The 19,723-nt window shown below is 39.2% G+C and overlaps 1 protein-coding gene across 2 annotated transcripts in view; it reads left to right on the top strand.

Annotated features, from left to right (window-relative positions):
- Positions 1-9,687, top strand: part of cpne1 (copine I) — a 38,702-nt gene extending 29,015 nt beyond the window's left edge. For both annotated transcript variants that reach the window (XM_014131610.2, XM_014131611.2), the window contains exons 15-16: positions 6,168-6,404; positions 6,655-9,687. In XM_014131610.2, the coding sequence (XP_013987085.1) occupies positions 6,168-6,404; positions 6,655-6,768 (351 nt within the window). In that variant the 3' untranslated portion in view covers positions 6,769-9,687. The remainder of the gene's footprint in view (positions 1-6,167; positions 6,405-6,654) is intronic.
- Positions 9,688-19,723: the final 10,036 nt, after the last annotated feature.

Below are 19,723 nucleotides of genomic sequence, written 5' to 3'. Positions count from 1 at the left end.
GGGAAGTGACAGAGCACTTATAGGACCAGGGCACAAATAATAATAATATAATAATCAATCATTTTGCTCTTTTATTTAACCATGTTACGTATAAAACCTTATTTGTTAATCGAAAATTGTGAAGAACTCACCACAGGTTATTGAGAATGGTGTGCTTGAAAAGATGCACATACCTGCAATGTTGTATTGGAGAGAGTCTGTCTTAAATCATTTTCCACACAGTCTGTGCCTGTATTTAGTTTTCATGGTAGTGAGGGCTGAGAATCCACACTCGCATAGGTACGTGGTTGCAAAGGGCATCAGTGTCTTGCCAAGGCAGGATCCTCTGAGTGCAGCCCAATCAAGAAATCTGGCAGTGGCTTCTGATTAAATTACATTTTCATAGAACTGCTTGTTGCAATTTCGATGAGGCTCTCTTGTTCAGATATCGGTCAGTGGACTGGAGGCAGGGCATGAAAGGGATAACGAATCCAGTTGTTTATGTCATCCGTTTCGGGAAAGTACCTGTGTAATTGCGCACCCAACTCAAGTGCTTCGCTATTTCACATTTGACATTGTCCGTAAGCTTGAGTTCATTTGCACACAAAAAAATCATACAAAGACCTGTGTGTTGTCCTTGTTAATGCAGACAAAAAGAGCTCCAACTTCTTAATCATAGCCTCAATTTTGTTGTGGAGAGTCCCTGTAATCTTAGATTCAGATCATTCAGGTGAGGAAAAAACATCACCCAGATAGGCCAGTCGTGTGAGAAACTTGTCATCATGCAAGCGGTCAGACAAGTGAAAGTTATGGTCAGTAAAGAGAACTAAGCTCGTCTCTCAATAAAAAAATAAGTGTCAATACTTTTCCCCTTGATAACCAGCGCACTTCTGTATGTTGTAAAAGCGTTACATGGTCGCTGACCATATCATTGCATAATGCAGGAAATACACGAGAGTTCAGGGGCCTTGCTTTAACGAAGTTAGCCATTTTCACTGTAGTGTTCAAAACATCTTTCAAGCCGTCAGGCATTCCCTTGGCAGCAAGAGCCTCTCGGCATGTGTGCATGCTCGTTACTACTCAACTATGTCTCTCTGTCATGGCTTTTGTGCCATCAGTACAGATACCAACACATCTTGACCACCAAAGTCCATTTGATGTCACAAAGCTGTCCAGTACTTAAAAAATATCTTGTCCTGGTTTCCAGAAGAGGATGTCTTCCTTAATTGACCCCCACCCCCCATAAACATAACGGACATATACAGGAGCTGTGCCAGGCCCGCCACGTCTGTTGACTCATCCAGCTGTAACACATAGAATTCACTGGCTTGTATACGAAGCAGTAATTGTTTCAAAATGTCTCCTGCCATGTCACTGATGCGTCGTGAAACAGTGTTTGATGAAAAACTATGGACATTTCTTTTGGCCTTTTCCCCCAGCATTGTCCCAGCCATATCCACGGCAGCAGGAAGAATTAAGTCCTCCACAATAGCATGGGGCTTGCCTGTCCTAGCCACTCGGTAGCTCACCATATAAGACACTTCTAGCCCCTTATTAACGGTATCTGTTGCTTTTATACATGTCTTACTACTTGAAAGTCGTCTTTATTCTCGCTCAAACTCCCGTGGCTTATTTTTAAAATTGGCATGTTTTGTTTCTAAATGTCTGCACAAGAGTGACATTTTCATTGAGTTGTGAGATTGTACTTTTGCACATATAAGACACTGTGGCTGAGGAAAGGCACTACTCCCAATATAAGTGAACCTCCAAATCAATGTAGTTCTCATCATATTTGTGCCTCTTCGATGGTCTAACGTCGCGGTCTGTTGCTTTCCCGGGTAAGGGGGCAGTAGCGCTTCGGCTGCATCAGATTCACAACTTTGTGTCCATGCTACCTGGGCTAACAACAAATGTAGAATTACTGATGCTAGCATTGGATGTGCTCGTGGAAGCAGAACAACTTGTCGTCGACAGGTGCAGGTGTAGTACTACCAGTAGAGCTGGTATGAGTCTCTATAGGCGCAGGCCTTTTTTTTAACCATTTATCCATTTTCAAGCAAACGGAATAAGCAGCAGCTACGTTTGGCTACATACGGATCGTTAGTGGAATTCCCGCGAGAGAGTAACAGTTAATGTGATTGGATGTTAATTATTTGACTAGGCTACCTGTATTTGACATTGTTGTTATTTCGCTGAACACTAGATGGTTGAATTTTATTTTTGGCAGTGAAATTAGCCTACTCAGGCGAGGGGGGGAAAACTTCACCCAAATGAATTGCCCCGTTGGAAAATAGAAATGGACTTTTGAGAATACCTCTACTACAGGAATGACTGAGGCCATCCAAATCATCTTGGCTCCTTTCAATGACTTAAAAATGACCCAAGACCAGCTCAGTTAACCTCTTTACATCTAGATGTTCCGCTAGCGGAACACCGCTCCAATATCCAATGATGGGGCGTGGCGCGAATTACAAATTCCTCAAAAATCCCCAAACTTCCATTTTTCAAACATATTACTATTTTACACCATTTTAAAGACAAGACTCTCCTTTATCTAACCACATTGTCCGATTTCAAAAAGGCTTTACAACGAAAGCAAAACATTAGATTATGTCAGGAGAGTACCCAGCCAGAAATAATCAGACACCCACTTTTCAAGCTAGCATATAATGACACAAAAACCAAAACCACAGCTAAATGCAGCACTAACCTTTGATGATCTTCATCAGATGACACTCCTAGGACATTGTTATACAATACATGCATGTTTTGTTCAATCAAGTTCATATTTATATCAAAAACCAGCTTTTTACATTAGCATGTTTTGTTAACTAGCATACCCACCGAACACTTCCGGTGAATTTACTAAATTACTCACGATAAACGTTCACAAAAAACATAATTATTTTAAGAATTATAGATACAGAACTCCTTTATGCAATCGCGGTGTCCGATTTTTAAAATAGCTTTTCGGTGAAAGCACATTTTGCAATATTCTGAGTAGATAGCTCGCCATCACGGGCTAGCTATTTTGACACCCACCAAACTCAGATTTACTATAAGAAAAATTGGATTACCTTTGCTGTTCTTCGTCAGAATGCACTCCCAGGACTTCTACTTCCACACCAATGTTGTTTTTGTTCCAAATAATCCATAGTTATATCCAAATAGCGGCGTTTTGTTCTTGCGTTCAAGACACTATCCGAAGGGTGACGCGCCGGCGCGTATCGTGACAAGAAATTTCAAAATATTCCATTACCGTACTTCGAAGCATGTCAAACGCTGTTTAAAATCAATTTTTATGTGATTTTTCTCGTAAAATAGCGATAATATTCCGACCGGGAGACGTCGTTTTCGTTCAAAGACTGAAAATGTAAAATGGACTCTTCACGTGCACGCGCGGCCCGTTACATTGTTCTCAGATCGACCACTATCCAAATGCGCTACTGTTTTTCAGCCATGGACTGCAGAGTCATCATTCCCCGTTCTGGCGCCTTCTGAGAGCCTATGGGAGCCTTAGAAAATGTCACGTTACAGCAGAGATCCTCTATTTTCCATAGCGGCTATAGAAGGCCAAGAAATGGTCAGAAAGGGCACTTCCTGTATGCAATCTTCTCAGGTTTTGGCCTGCCATATGAGTTCTGTTATACTCAGACACCATTCAAACAGGTGTTTTCTATCCAAATCAAACAATTATATGCATATTCTAGTTTCTGGGCAGGAGTAATAACCAGATTAAATCGGGTACGTTTTTTTTATCCGGCTGTGAAAATACTGCCCCCTATCCTAAACAGGTTAATCCCTACCATTGTGTCGCTGAGTTGTCATGCTGCAGCAAATGTACATTATCTCAGGGGCGTTGGCAGACACAATGTAAGTAACTTAATTTATGTCCCCCTAAATGCCTCTGATTCTACAGCTATTGTATGCTGTAATCATGTGCATATGAACCCGAGTTATACTGTTAGCACTGAGGCGGTGTGCCCTAGTAGGAAGTCCACTATGTGCTGCTCACATGCACTATCAGCTCAAATATAAATAACATGAGCATGTCTACTTCTGATAGGCTTCCCAGTAAAGCAATAAAAACCAAACATATCACATTTGCATACAGTACCAGTCAAAGGTTTGGACACCAATTCATTCAAGGGTTTTTCTTTATTTGTTTTTACTATTTTCTACATCATAGAATAATAGTGAAGACATCAAAACTATGAAATAACTCATGTAGTAACCAAAAAAGTGTTAAACAAATCAAAATATATTTGAGATTCATCAAATTGCCACCCTTTGCCTTGATGAGAGCTTTGCACTTTCTTGGCATTCTCTCAACCAGAGGTAGTCACTTGGAATGCATTTCAATTAACAGGTGTGCCTTAACTTAATTTGTGGAATTTCTTTCCTTATTAATGTGTTTGATCCAATCACTTGTGTTGTGACAAGGTAAGGTTGGTATACAGAAAATAGCCCTATTTGGTAAAAGACCAAATCCATATTATGGCAAGAACAGCTCACATTTTAATTTATTTTTTATTTAACCTTTATTTAACTAGGAAATTTAGAAAAATTCTTATTTACAAATACAGGGCCAAACCCGGATGACGCTGGGCCAATTGTGCACCGCCCTATGGGACTCCCAATCACGGCCAGTTGTGATACAGCCTGGATTCGAACCAGGGTGTCTGTAGTGATGTCTCTAGCACTGAGATGCAGTGACTTAGACTGATGCGCCACTCGGGGGAGACATAAGAGAAAAGACAGTCAATCTGGAAAATTTCCAGAACTTTGAATGTTACTTCAAGTGCAGTCGCAAAAACCATCATGCACTATGATGAAACTGGCTCTCATGAGGACCTCCACAGGAAAGGAAGACCCAGAGTTACCTCTGCTGCAGAGGATGTTCATTAGAGTTAACTGCACCTCAGGTTGCAGCCCAAATAAATGCTTCAGAGTTCAAGTAACAGACACATCTCAACATCAATTGTTCAGAGGAGACTGCCTGAATCAGGCCTTCGTGGTCAAATTGCTGCAAAGAAACCACCAATTTGAAGAAGAGACTTGCTTGGGCAAAGAAACACGAGCAATGGACATTAGACCGGTGGAAATCTGTCCTTGAGTCGAGTCCAAATGTGAGATTTTTAGTTCCAACCAACGTGTCTTTGTGAGACGCAGAGTAGGTGAACAGATGATCTCCTCATGTGGTTCCCACCCTGAAGCGTGGGGGTGCCTTGCTGGTGACACTGATTTTATTTAGAATTCAAGGCACACTTAACCAGCATGGCTACCACAGCATTCTGCACCGATACGCCATGCCATCTGGTTTATGCTTCGTCCCACTATCATCTGTTTTTCAACAGGGCAATGACCCAAAATACACCTCCAGGCTGTGTAAGGGCTATTTGACCAAGGAGAGTGATGGAGTGCTGCATCAGATGACCTGGCCTTCGCAATCACCCGACCTTAACCAATTGAGATGGTTTGGGATGAGTTGGACCTCCGAGTGAAGGAAAAGTAACCAAGTGCTCAGCATATGTGGTAACTCCTTCAAGACCGTTGGAAAAGCATTCCTCATGAAGCTGGCTGAGAGAATGCCCAGAGTGTGCAAAGCTGTCAAAGGCAAAAGGTGGCTACTTTGAAGAATCTCAAATATAAAATTGATTTTCATTTGTTTAACACTTTGGTTACTACATGATTCCAAATGTGTTATTTCATAGTTTTGATGTCTCCACTATTATTCTATGATGTAGAAAATAGTTAAAAAAAAAAAAAAAAAACCTTGGACACCAATTCATTCAAACTTTTGACTGGTACTGTATGCAAATGTGATATTTCAGAATATATTTTTTTTACATTTGAAAAAATGTCTAAAGCTGTTTTTGCTTGGTCATTATGGGGTATTGTGTGTAGATTGTTGAGAGAAAAAACACAATTGAATCAATTTTAGAATAAAGCTGTAACGTAACAAAATGTGGAAAAAGTCAAGGCCTGAGTACTTTCCGAAGGCACAGTGTACAAACATGATACAAATTAGACATTTACAATACAAGCCTAATCAACAGTTATGAAAAAGTGTCTTGGTCAGAATGAACACAGTGGAAAGCAGAAGGCTTTGCCATGTCTAGTGCATTTGTGTTCATTTCAAACTAAATAAAATTTAACAAACTGTTCTGTCCTCTTAACTCACTCAGCAATACTTTGTCCTGCTAATCATCACCGATGGCGAGATCACGGACCTGGACCAGACCCGTGACGCCATCGTCAAGGCCTCACGGCTGCCCATGTCCATCATCATCATCGGGGTGGGGGAAGCAGACTTCAAGGCCATGGAGCTGCTAGATGGAGACGACGGCGTACTCAAGTCCCTGAGTGGCGAGCCCGTGACCAGGGATATTGTGCAGTTTGTGCCTCTCAGACAGTTTGCCAATGTATGTTTATTTTAATCTGCGGTTGTGTCATTGTGAAGTGTGTTGTCAGTACCACACCATTTTTGCGAGGAATTGAGAAGATTCACAAGTGTACATCAGTTTAGTCTAATAGTATCAGTGGCACCATTCCATAACACTTTGGCGAGATATTGACAGATTTTACACACTTTTCTATCTTGAATTTATTTGTATGTTTTCTTGCACTGCTATTGGAGCTCTATCCTTCTCACTGTCCTTCCGCCCTCTGCAGGCCCCTAAGGAAGCCCTCGCCCAGAGTGTCTTGGCTGAAGTGCCCAATCAACTTGTGTCCTACTTCAAGATGCTGAAACTGGATCCAGTCAACATTCCTGCCCTCAAAGCTTAGTGGAGCAAGCAGAACTGCAGCACTTTGCATTCCTAGCCACATGAGGGAGACGGGTTATGCCCACTGTTTGATGTGAAAATCCTGAAATTATTTCATACTGTCAATGCTCATTTTGCCTTTTAATGCCACTTATGACAATTCTGACCATATATAATTTTTTCCTACATTCATAGATATTTCTCATTCTTTGCTGCTTCAGATATTCTTCTTTCATTCCTCTGGAAGTAACAAGGAGTTCAAGAAGGGTGATGTTAAAAAATTGTGGAAAAGGAGAGCTTTAAATAAATCTAAAATAATAATGCAGTTCATGAAATGCAGCTTCAAAACATTTGATGAAATAAAGTAGGCTACTCGCGTAACATAAAAAGTCTGAACTCCTCGATCAGACCAAGAGCGTCATTGGTACACCAAAACGCATTGTTGCAGTGTGTTCTGTGTGGCGCATACATGGATTTACCCAACGTATGCATTAAATTGTATTTGTATACTTGACGGAAATAGTAACAAAAGTTGAATGTTGAACTTGTTGCACACATCCAGAAACACAATTGTATTACGTAATGAAAAAAGTTTGACCTCAGAATTTATTATGCAGCATTGACGCAATGATGCTGTAGGTCTGATCAAGGCGTTACTGGTGGTACATCTTCAAAATAATAATAATGGCCACAAATGCTTAGAGCTTGCACTGCACGTTACATGTTTCTAAAGGCTTCTGCATGCTTTGGTTCGGCTGGCACCTAGCAGAAATCGGCTAGGTGAACCGAACGAGTGTGCTTGCATACTCCCTTAAAAAAAAGCAGCGATAGTACTGTTTGTCCAACTTGAGACTCCATAGCCAGTATACACTTCCTCAAAATAGTCTGAGAACTGAAGAAATCTGTCTAAATTTTTACATTGTTGAATGACCAATGACTGACGAAGGGGCGTAGACTTCGGCTACCGAAATTCAGCTTGCCTCAAAGTTTTTTTTGTGTACAAACAGACCAAAAAAACTTTCTGGAGACCAAAACAATCAAAAAAACATCAATGTCGTCCTAATATATGCACACACTATGCCGAACTGTTTCGGATGGGAAGCATGCGGACGCCTTTTGTCTCGTGTGGCCAGCCTTTCAAATCCCCTATTGGAAGTCTGGCCATCTTCAGATTTGGATTTTTGAGTTTGAAGTGGCTGCATTCGTTTTGTATCTTGTACATGTTCACGTGTTGCAAGTCAGAATGTTTTTTTTTTTTACATCTCTTTGGAACTATACCAAACTCCAATTTAGAACCTCAGACTTTAACACAATGTGTTTCTTAGCCGTATTCGTCAGGCAGTGGCATAGTGTGTAAGTGTGTTTGTAGCCTACTTTGTTTTTTTCTTAGGGGATGCTTCACTTTATTTTCATTGCAAAGATGCTTCCTCCGTTATAGAGGTTAGGCAGGGTGATCCTACGTTATCAGTGCAAGCAACTTCATTTCCTATTTGTGTTTATTACATCTTGGCCATTATCACTCGGTATTCCACCACTCAAACACTTGTGCATGGTCTTTTGCACTGCTTATTAACCTTTATGCAATGTATGTCACATTATGAGAGCTGGTATTATACACCACCTTGCACTTAATATTCTTGAAAAGTGTATATGTCACAAATGCCAAAATGTAAACATAACTGGAGACAGTCATTTTTAGAGGCATGACGCAATAGGATTGGTAGCTAGCTAACTCTAAATCAATCTATAAAACTCTAGCGTGCTAACTTGAAACAAAACTGATGTGGCTCCAGTAATGTTCACATTTTAACGTTTGTGATGTATCCAATTTAGAATGGTATTCTCATGCTGGAGATTAATTAGAAATGTATGCTCAATCATTTTAATCTGCTGCAATAGAATATATGCTATGGATTGCTAAAGTTTTGTACCGAAGATAAATAAAATGTGCCTTAGAGTAGTGCTGTAGAACTTCTCAAATTGTTTACTACCCCCATTTGAACACCATATTATTAGGAAATTGGTATCGATCCAGATGTTAGATGCTTTCGCCTATTCCATTTTCTCCCTAAAACAATGGAAACTAAAATTATAGATTTGAGAACGATGTAATGATGGTATGTATTTTACATTATAGGGTCGTCCCACATTAATTAAATCTAAAAGTGGCTGTGTTTGAGCATACCCCTTTTGATTAGAACAAATGAATCATATTTCTCTGATTTAAATTATACCCTCCCTGTAATCAAGTGTGCTGTGTCACAACCGATGGTGGGGACAACAAACGCCACAGATTTTTTAAATAAGGTCTCCGCTACAATATTGTGAAAATGAAAAACACTTGAGTTTGTGAGTTTAGATAATTGATTAACTGTTTTTAAAGAAATTATTAAACAACCTTATACTCTGAGACAGTGAGACGACCTAATGATGGCTCTTTTTCAAAGGGGTCTGCAATTATAATTAAGACAAATGTTCTATTATATTTTTATTTTATCATTTACGAAAAAGAGTTCTCTGTATGCCATGAATCTGGTTTGCTTTAGTAATGTGCTTTTGGGTGTAATCTACACATTTGAACAGAATCTTCATTTTCTTTGTTCTTGCCCCACATTGTTTGGGTTACACAGGGCCATGGGATTGATTTTGTGTTCGTTATACAGCGAGACGGTGATGGCAGCATATGTGCCATGTAGATTAGAAAAAAACACTTTCTAACTTTTAATGCCAACCAGTTGTCAATAAGTGTTTATCTTATGAGATTTAACTCAATTAAGGAGACAACACATTATATAAAAATGAAATGTAATTGTAACCAAGAGACCATAACCTTATGTAAGCCATACCAACATTCAGCCAATTATATTTAGAATGCTTTCGTTATCACCCTTTCTGAAATATAGCTTTTTGCATTATCAAATAAATACCTATTTCAAAATGATTTGCCTGGTTGCCTTTTTTTTTTTTGCACTTTTTTCTCCCGAATTTTGTGGTATCCCCATTGGTAGTTAGTCTTGTCTCATCGCTGCAACTCCCGTACGGACTCGGGAGAGGTGAAGGTTGAGAGCCGTGCGTCCTCTGAAACACAACCCAGCCAAGCCGCACTGCTTCTTGACACAATGCCCACTTAACCCGGAAGCCAGCCGCACCAATGTGTCGAAGGAAACACCGTACATCTGGCGACAGTGTCAGCGTGCACTGCGCCCGACCCGCCACAGGAGTCGCTAGTGCACGATGGGACAAGGACATCCCTGCCGGCCAAACCCTGCCCTAACCCGGACGATGTTGGGCCAAATGTGCGCCGCCCTGTCACGACCAGCTGCAACAAAGCCTGGACTCGAACCCAGAATCTTGCTAGCACTGTGCCACTCGGGAGGCCACTGCTTCTATTTTTTTGTAATTAGTTGAAATGCTGTAGGTAGGACTACTCTTTCCTATTCATGAACTTAAACTCCATAGTCCCTGAACCTGATTTAGCTTTAAGCTTTTTTGTAAATGTCTTCAACACTAGATAACCATGCCCCTTTCAAAACATCAGTTAGAGGTAGATCGAATGCCTGGTTCACTCCTGAATTATTTGAAGTCATTCGTAAGAGAAATGTTGCTAGGAACATAGGCCTGGATTGGCGATCTTTTAGGCATCAATGTATGGCTGATTTATGTAAGCACTCTGATGGTAACGGGAATCCAGACAAATTCAGGAAAACTGTTAAATCTCTGAAGGATTGTGCTTCTTCCTCTCTGCTCCAACAAATTCATTCAGACTCTGGCCCCATTACGGACAAAAATGCCATCAATGATGCATTTCATCGTTTTATTTTTTGAAACAGCGTCTAGCTCTACTATGAGCTAAATGCTGATTTGGAATTTTGCAGATTGACTCAAATGGTAGTGAATTTTTTGCATTTTGGCAATTCACAAAGTTGCTGAAGAAATCCACAGGGGCTGTGTGGTGGCTAATTTCTGCATTACCAAATGAGGAGAGTTACAAACACACCAGTCTGAGTTAAACTACATCTTTGATACTTTTGCAAAAGTACTTTGACCTTCAATAATGCACTCTCTCGAATGAACCAGGAAGGTTTTAACACAATGGCTACTGAGATATTTTATACCCAGGAACCACCCCTTCAACGTACATTGATGAACCACAAATCTTAGGAACAGTTCAAAGGTTAAGTTTTGTATGAAAAGATATCTATAAAGCACAGCAGATCGCAACAGTGTTCATTATACAGACCGGTGTCTGGTCTCCCTAGAACCGTCCCTCCCTGGTACGGTATAGAACAGAACTATTAGCTCATGTCCTCTGGAATGCTTTTTAGGCGTTCTTATCCAAATACATCATACATCTCTGTCAGTGCTATCTCATAGAGTCCCATCCTCAGTGAGACACCTCTTGTTCCCACTCATGGACAAGCTCACTGAGGGGAGTGACCTGCGCACAGACATTGTGGAGACAAATAATTGGTTCCCCATTAATCACGCCATCCCTTCACATGGTTTAAGAATAGGTAAAGACACTCTCATATGAAGACAATATTTCATTTTGTCCTCCTCTCTTGCTGATATTCTGCATAGCAACAGAGACATGTAAAAAAAAAAGTCTGACTTCTCCCCTCTCTGGTCCCCAAGTGACAGCCCCAGCTAAGGGAAACGTGCAACTGAAAGACACCAGAGTCCAAAGGACACTTTCTAATGACAAGTATCTCACATAAGCATATTATACTAATAAAACATCTTATCTATGTTACCCAACTAATTCTGATTCATCCACCACAGCTGACCAATTGGAACCGGGTGTGCTCGCTCAGTAGCCCATATCTTAACCTGTTGAGGACAGACGTTCCGCTAGCGGAACCCCGTTCCGCCTGCGGAACCCCTAGCCAACAGCCAATGGCATCGCACGGCGCGAAATACAAAACCAACTAAAATACCACAATTCAATTTTCTCAAACAATCAACTATTTTACACCATTCTAAAGATAAGACTCTCAATCTAACCACATTGTCCGATTTCAAAAAGGCTTTACAGCAAAAGCAAAACATTAGATTATGTTAGGAGAGTACATAGACACAAATAATCATACAGCCATTTTCCAAGCAAGCATATATGTCACAAAAACCAAGACCACAGCTAAATGCAGCACTAACCTTTGATGATCTTCATCAGATGTCACTCCTAGGACATTATGTTATACAATACATGCATGTTTTGTTCAATCAAGTTCATATTTATATCAAAAAACTGATTTTTACATTAGCATGTGATGTTCAGAACTAGCATACCCATTGCAAACTTCCGGTGAATTTACTAAATTACTCATGATAAACGTTGACAAAATATATAATTATTTTAAGAATTATAGATACAGAACTCCTTTATGCAATCGCTATGTCCGATTTTAAAATAGCTTTTCGGCGAAAGCACGTTTTGCAATATTCTGAGTTCATAGCTCGGCCATCACGGCTAGCTATTTTGACATCCGCCAACTACGGGGTCACCTAAACTCAGAATTACTATTAGAAAAATTGGATTGCCTTTGCTGTTCTTCATCAGAATGCACTCCCAGGACTTCTACTTCAACAACAAATGTTGTTTTGGTTCCAAATAATCCATAGTTAACCTCTTGACGTTACCCTAGGATAGGGGGCGCCACAGCGCATTTTGAAAAAAATTCGTGCCCATTTTCAACGGCCTACTAATCAAACTCAGAAGCTAGGATATGCATATAATTAATACCTGTGGATAGAAAACACCCTAAAATTTCTAAAACTGTTTGAATGGTGTCTGAGTATAACAGAACTCATATGGCAGTCAAAACCCCGAGACCGATTGAAACAGGAAGTGGAATTCTGAATTGTGGACTCAACTTCACATCGTTGCCTATTATTCACACCGTGAGCTATCGTTCATTGAGCACGTTCTATTGCTTCCACTAGATGTCCCCAGTCTTTACAAAGTGTTTTGAGCCTTCTACTGTCGAAACTGAGTGAATGAGACGCGTTGGAAATTGGTCACAGGGGGAGGGCCATCACCATTATGACGCCGGCGCCCCTGTCTACCCCCTCCTTTCGAAACGTTTTGAAACACAATAAAATCGTCCCCCTCGAATCTTATTGGCGCTCTTGTTGAAACAGGCCCTGAAGATTTATGTTATACAACGTTTGACATGTTTGAACGAACCTAAATGGGGGGAAAATGTTTTTTTTCGAAACGGCTGTCCCGCGCCCGACGGAGCATTTGGATACAGCCTTCAGACGCGCTAACAACAGCAAGCTAATGGAACATAAAGGATGGACTTTTTCGACCGAAAATACATCTGTTGTGGACCTGGGATTCCTGGAAGTGCTTTCTGGTGAAGACAACTAAAGGTAAGCGATTATTGACAATATTATACAAGATTAGATGTGATATGCGATTGTTCCAAGATGGCGCCGAGCTAGGTTTACTAGCTCATTTTCTGAGTATCGCATCCCCTTTTATCGCAAAGTGTGATTACCCAGTAAAGTTATTTTTAAATCTGGTATGACAGGTGCTTTCAAGAGATATTCATCTATAAATCTTAGAATGACAATATTACATTTGAAAAATGTTTTTCGAATAGTAATTCAGTAAATTGTAGCACTGTTTCCCGGGATGCATTTGAGGGAAAATAGTTAGTCAACGTCAGACGCCGATGTAAAATGCTGTTTTCATATATAAATATGAACTTTATTGAACAAAAGAATGCATGCATTGTGTAACATGATGTCCTAGGTGTGTCATCTGATGAAGTTTGTAAAAGGTTAGTGCTGCATTTAGCTGTTTTTTGGTTATTTGTGATGCATGTGGTTGGTCGGAAAATGGCTATGTTGCTACTTTTACGATGGACTCCTCTAACATAATCTAATGTTTTGCTTTTCCTGTAAAACCTTTTTGAAATCGGATGACGTGGGTCGATTCAGGAGAGGTGTATCTATAAAACGATATGAGACAGTCCTATATTTGAAAAAATATATATATTACATTTCGTTTTCGCTGGATTTTGATCCCGCATATGGGACGAGACGCTCAAGAGGATTTATATTCAAATACCTCCGTTTTGTTCGTGCATTCAGGTCACTATCCGAAGGGTAACGCGCGAGCGCATTTCGTGACAAAAAAATTCAAAATATTCCATTACCGTACTTAGAAGCATGTCAAACGCTGTTTAAAATCAATTTTGATGCTATTTTTCTCGTAAAATAGCGATAATATTTCAACCGGGCGACGTTGTATTCATTCAAAGGCTGAAAGAAAAAAATGGAGAATTCTCATGAACGTGCATCTCCAGTCTCACTGTCCCCAGGCTGACCACTTACAAACTCTGCTGCTATACTTTGCCCAGAGACAGCAGACACCCCATTCCACTTTCTGGCGGCTTTAGAGAGCCAATGGAAGCCTTAGAAAGTGTCACGTTACAGCACAGATGCTGTAATGTCGATAGAGATGCAACAGAAGGACAACAAATTGTCAGACAGGACACTTCCTGTATGGAATCTTCTCAGGTTTTGGCCTGCCATATGGGTTCTGTTATACTCACAGACACCATTCAAACAGTTTTAGAAACGTTAGAGTGTTTTCTATCCAAATCTACTAATTATATGCATATTCTAGTTTCTGGGCAGGAGTAGTAACCAGATTAAATCGGGTACGTTTTTTATCCGGCTGTGAAAATACTGCCCCCTATCCCAAAGAAGTTAAACCTAACATTGTTAACAGGAAATATTCCTAAAGCAGGGTAAACGGCATATGTACTGCCATTCCAAGGGCAGGGATAGTATTGATCTTGATTATTAACATCCCATCTCCAGGTTTCCATGTCTAGCTAAGATTCACGAGTCTTTGGTATGTAAGCAATAAGCTCTTTTTATCTGAGCATGGTATATTGAATATAAATCAATCTGGGTTTAGGCCAGGGCACAGCAACCACGTTAGTTATTAATGATATTGTCAATGCTTTAGAAACTAAAATGAATTGTGCTGCCTTGTTTTTGGACCTGTCAAAAGCATTTGATACTGTTGGTCATGCTGTTCAATTGGCATGGGCTCTGATGCCTGCTCAGGGTTTCATGATTATCTTAGTGACAGAACTCAGGCCATCCTGATTGAGGTTAAGTTTGAATATCTTGAAGTACATAAAGGTGTTCTGCAGGTGTCAATACATGTTCTTTTCAGCATTTATATTAATGCTATTGGTTAATATGTAAAAAAAAAATACTTTTCATCTATATGCGGATGATACTATTATGTACGCAATTGCCCCGACTGCTGACCTGGATATGACAAGACTACAGTCCGATTTTGCAGATGTACGCAAAGCCCTAACTGATCTAAAACTTGTGCTTAATACGGGCAAAACTAAATACATTACGTTTTCAAGTTCCGTTAAGATCACATCTTCACTCATCAGATGGTTTTATAATCGAACAAGACCCTGCATACAAATACCTTGGTATTTGGATTGACAATGATTTGTTTAAAAAGCATACGAATAAACTTGTTAAGAATCTAAGATTTAAAGAGGCAGTGGGAGAAACTATTCAAGTCATTAAATCCGTTTTTTTTTTAATGTAAAAAGAAACCTATTATTAGCTAGCTATCTGGCTACAGCAGACCACTTTGTAGTCTAACTTCACACACTGTTTAGCCAAGTGAATGAAATGCATCAGCTAGCTAACTTTCTATTAGCTACCTATCCAAATTCATTTGTAGATAACAGCCATGGAAGAGAGGGTGAAATTGCAGCTCCAGCTGTCAGTAAAGGTAGGCTACTGGATAGGGCAGGTCATTTTGTGGGAGGACATTATGAGAAGATTCTCCAGTTCCAATCCCTAGAGGGGAAAACTTTGAGAGAGATAATAGCAACATAATATTCAGTGCTGTCTAATTTGAGTATAATGAAGCCTATTTCTTTGTTTTCTATCCTCAGCTGTGAAAGCCTGTTTGCAGGTGAAAAGAAAGGTCCCATTGAATGCCACGAGACTAAGGGTATATCCTATATGCCATGGGTTATATCTGTAGGGCTACCTATGTTAGCAAATGATGTATACAAAATACAGTTAAACATCACACAAAGTGTTTAAACTTGTTTTATTCGTCAAATTATTATTCAAAATGAACTAGTGTCAATGTTGATTACAATCCTGCAATAAAGAGGGGAAGGGGTTCTGTCTGTAAATGTCTGTTTTATTCTTAAATTAACATTTCCTTTTTGTCTCGTAAGATCTCCAAATCGAATCATGGATCAAATTTGGCCCTGCTGAAAGATGAATTCAGGGATGTATTTATGACTTGACACAATGACATAAAATAATCATCATTAGCTCAATACACCAGCGTATTGATGTTAGCGTTCTAATTGCATTAACTGTACTATTTGTGAAGTCATTTGAGTATGTAGTATGCTTATTGGTCTTAGTAATAACAAATAATTTGTATCCTAAGTATGACAAATTTGTTGGTTGCGCTATCCTTATGAATCGAACTTGCTAGTATATTGACTATTCACGTCATGCTTAGCTAAATGGCATAGTCATTGTGCGGGTTGAATATATCCTGTGTCAGTAAATGTTAGGGAAATAACGTAATTTGAATTATTGCCAGCAGCACAGGGTAGTCCCCAACTTTTGAATAACATGAAAAAAGCCTAAGCAGCTCTGATTGGTGAGTAGAATGGAGAATGAGGATGTATTCTCTTGTTTGTTTCTAGAAGTAGCGTTAGCTAGCAAGCTAGCCAACTTTAGCCAGTTAGCTTGGGTGTGAGACAAGAAAGGTATTCTATTTTGTGAGGTCAGAGAGCTTGGATCAACCCTGCTTCTTGGCAGATTTGGGGGTTGTATAATCCTTGTGAGAATCAAAGACAGTGTATATTGGGTAACATTAAAATTAGCAGTATATATGGGCAAGAGCACGAATTATGTTACGAATCGTGAAACTTTGTTTTACGCCGGATTTAAACAATCGCTAAAGGGTGTAGATTTGAGGGTTCTGTATTGATATATGTAGTGAATCTATTGGCATAAAACCTGTGAACAGAAATTATGTTTGTTTTGACAATTTAAAACTATTGCCGTGTTTGTTTTAAGATGCAAACTGAACATTTTAACAGCTTGCTTAGTTCAAATACACAGTAAAAGTGTTCATTTAACTCCTTTTAAGTTGAATTCAACAGTTTCAGATAACATTTGGTCCCAGTGTACATAGTGTTACATTTACTCTACAGGTAGTGTCACATTTTCAGAGTTAATTTGACTCAAAATGGTGTTAAAATTCACACAAATTTGTAATAATATTTAACACTGGTTTAGTTACTCTCCAGTGTTATTTAATCACTAATTTGTGTTAAAATGTACACTTAAATGTGTAATCATATTCAACACTGGTTTAGTTGCACTCTGCAGTGTTATTTAATCACGCTTTTCAGAGTTGAGTATACTCAAAGTTGTTAAAATTGACACTTGTTTTTTTCTCTAGTGTTATCCAGAAAGCTCCACTGCACAGTAGTATTACCCAATTACTTAACTTGGTGTCAATGTGAATAAACACAATTACACATGATAAAACATTTATTGTAAATGTCATCAATTTCAACGTTCATGCACATCAACCCACCCCTCACCTTGCCTTTAATCAATGTAACCATTTACACTGTCAACATTGCAAGTGACCAGAGAAAGCAATATGGGACAACAAATAGAGATGTAATTCATTCCATACGACATTTGTATATCAAATGGTCTATGATAATGCAGGTTGTCGACATGAAAGAAAACAAAACCATGTTTTGACTTGGTTACTTTGTACGCATTGAAATGTTCTTGAAAAACTAGAGTAATTAAAGGCACAGTGAGCAGCAACACTTTGCCATTTGATAAAACAGAGGGATTTGAGATTACATTTTACAACAGATAACCAGGCTTGGGCGGTAAACAAAGCCATGGTATTTAGCCCAGTGCACTTTCATAACCTGAGTGCTAATGGGCACTTGCATTGCCATAGCAATCATAGAACCACCTTTTACCATATTCAAAGACACCATTTCACAGGACCAATGTCTTATTGACTAAAAGGTGTAGAGGATTGCCAATTGTACACCATATAGTTAGTTTTTTTGCCAAAGTTTTGGTAATATTTTTAAAAGATTGTAGTTAAAAAAAATATGCTTACCTTCATACTGCATTCACCAACTATGAATTACAAGTCCAATTTTCTAGATGCAGCGGGGATAATAGATTAGAAAATGGTGCTTTGGTTAAAAAAAATTCTGGAGAAACAACTGTTTAAATAAACACAGAGACCCTCTGTTAATATAGGAGAAAATATTATGTTAACTATTTGAAGTAATAAAAGGAGTAGGCCCCAGTGCTGTTCAGTAGAAGTTACCAAATCCCCCAAAATAAGAGGAACGTTTCTCAGTAAGCACCATGACTGAATTGCATTAAGCCCCAAATCATTCCATCCTTCTGATAAATTCACAGCCACTGGTTTATTGTTTCTTTCCATGAATCCATAATCAAAACTTTGTATTCTTAAATCTAATTCTGCTGATGTTACATGTTTTTTCTTCAGATAAAGAAATAACTTCAACTCGTACTGGGCCACACCCTCTAACACATCATGCATCACATCAACTGAGAAGTTCTCAGTTCTGTGATGATAAATACTCAGAATTTAATAAACACGAATGCTTCACACCAAAAATGTAAGGAAGAGATGGATTCCTATTCATTTCTTGACAGTGAGCAGTGTGCATTTCTTTAGTTCACAACACTATCTTGGGACAATCTTCAGAGAATTCTGCCTGAAAGTCATATTTTTCTGCAAGACAGAACCTACAGCAATACCTTGCGCTGAAAGACTCCACCAGGCCAAACAAACTATGTAGACCCAGATTATCGCCAGTAACATGGACCACACTGCCATGAACACAACCACTGTATAAAGGAACCACAAAGCCACCACTCTCTAACACTTTAATGTCTCGAACAATAGAAGCAAGGATTGCCCTTAATCCATAATGTTTAAGATCTTGAGCATGAAATAAGGCACGCAGGTGTATGTTAGCCAAACAAGCATTCCATTTAGGAGAGAAGTTCCTTAAAGTAAAATATATAGCACCCAATTTATGAATTCCTCGCTTGGAACCCACAGGGTTTGCAACCTCAAAATCATCATAGAACAATTGAATCTGTATGACGTGCCTTTCTGTTGAGAACAGAGAGTGACTCCTAATAAAATATCCATCACAAATCACAGTCTTGTGTCACTGGGATCACAAAACATCTCTGAAACATGTTGACATTTGAATATTGACTGCAAGGTAGACAATATTGGAACATACTTGAATTTATCTTGAACCACGATCTGGTCATATGTTCCAGTCTTTTTGTTTCGTCTTGTGTCAAATCTTGAGCCAATGACATGTTAAACTGGTTCTACAGTTTCCCACTTCTCTGTGAAAAATGTGGACCTCTTGTATTCATAACTTAGCACAATGAAAGGATTCTCTAACCCTTCAAAACATGCCTCAACTTTCTTGGACATTTCAGTTTGTCCTTCATCACATAGAACATGCTTAACAACAGTTTATTTAGCTCGCAGTTGGATATCATGAACTATCTCTTCCATGGAATTCACAACAGAATAAACTGTACTTTGACCTACACCTGCTGCCTTTAGATCAGCAATTACAAACGCACAATGATTTACAATGTCTGGGGAAGACATCGCTGATTCACTCTACATTTTCAGTCAACACTTCTCCAACATCACTACCTTTACAAGTGTTAAAGGTGCTTTGAGAGTTTGAAATATCAACATCACCGACTGAACCAAATGAACTGCTAATGTGGCAACTACTTAAATGCTTTCTAAAACCAGAAAAGCTACCAAAGGAATGTGAACATCCCACTTGATCACATTTTAGATGAAGAGTTCTCCCTGGACAAAGTCC

The sequence above is a fragment of the Salmo salar genome, chromosome ssa12, assembly GCF_905237065.1.
Source record: "Salmo salar chromosome ssa12, Ssal_v3.1, whole genome shotgun sequence".
Classification (NCBI taxonomy): domain Eukaryota; kingdom Metazoa; phylum Chordata; class Actinopteri; order Salmoniformes; family Salmonidae; genus Salmo; species Salmo salar.
This window is presented reverse-complemented; position numbering and strand designations above follow the sequence as displayed.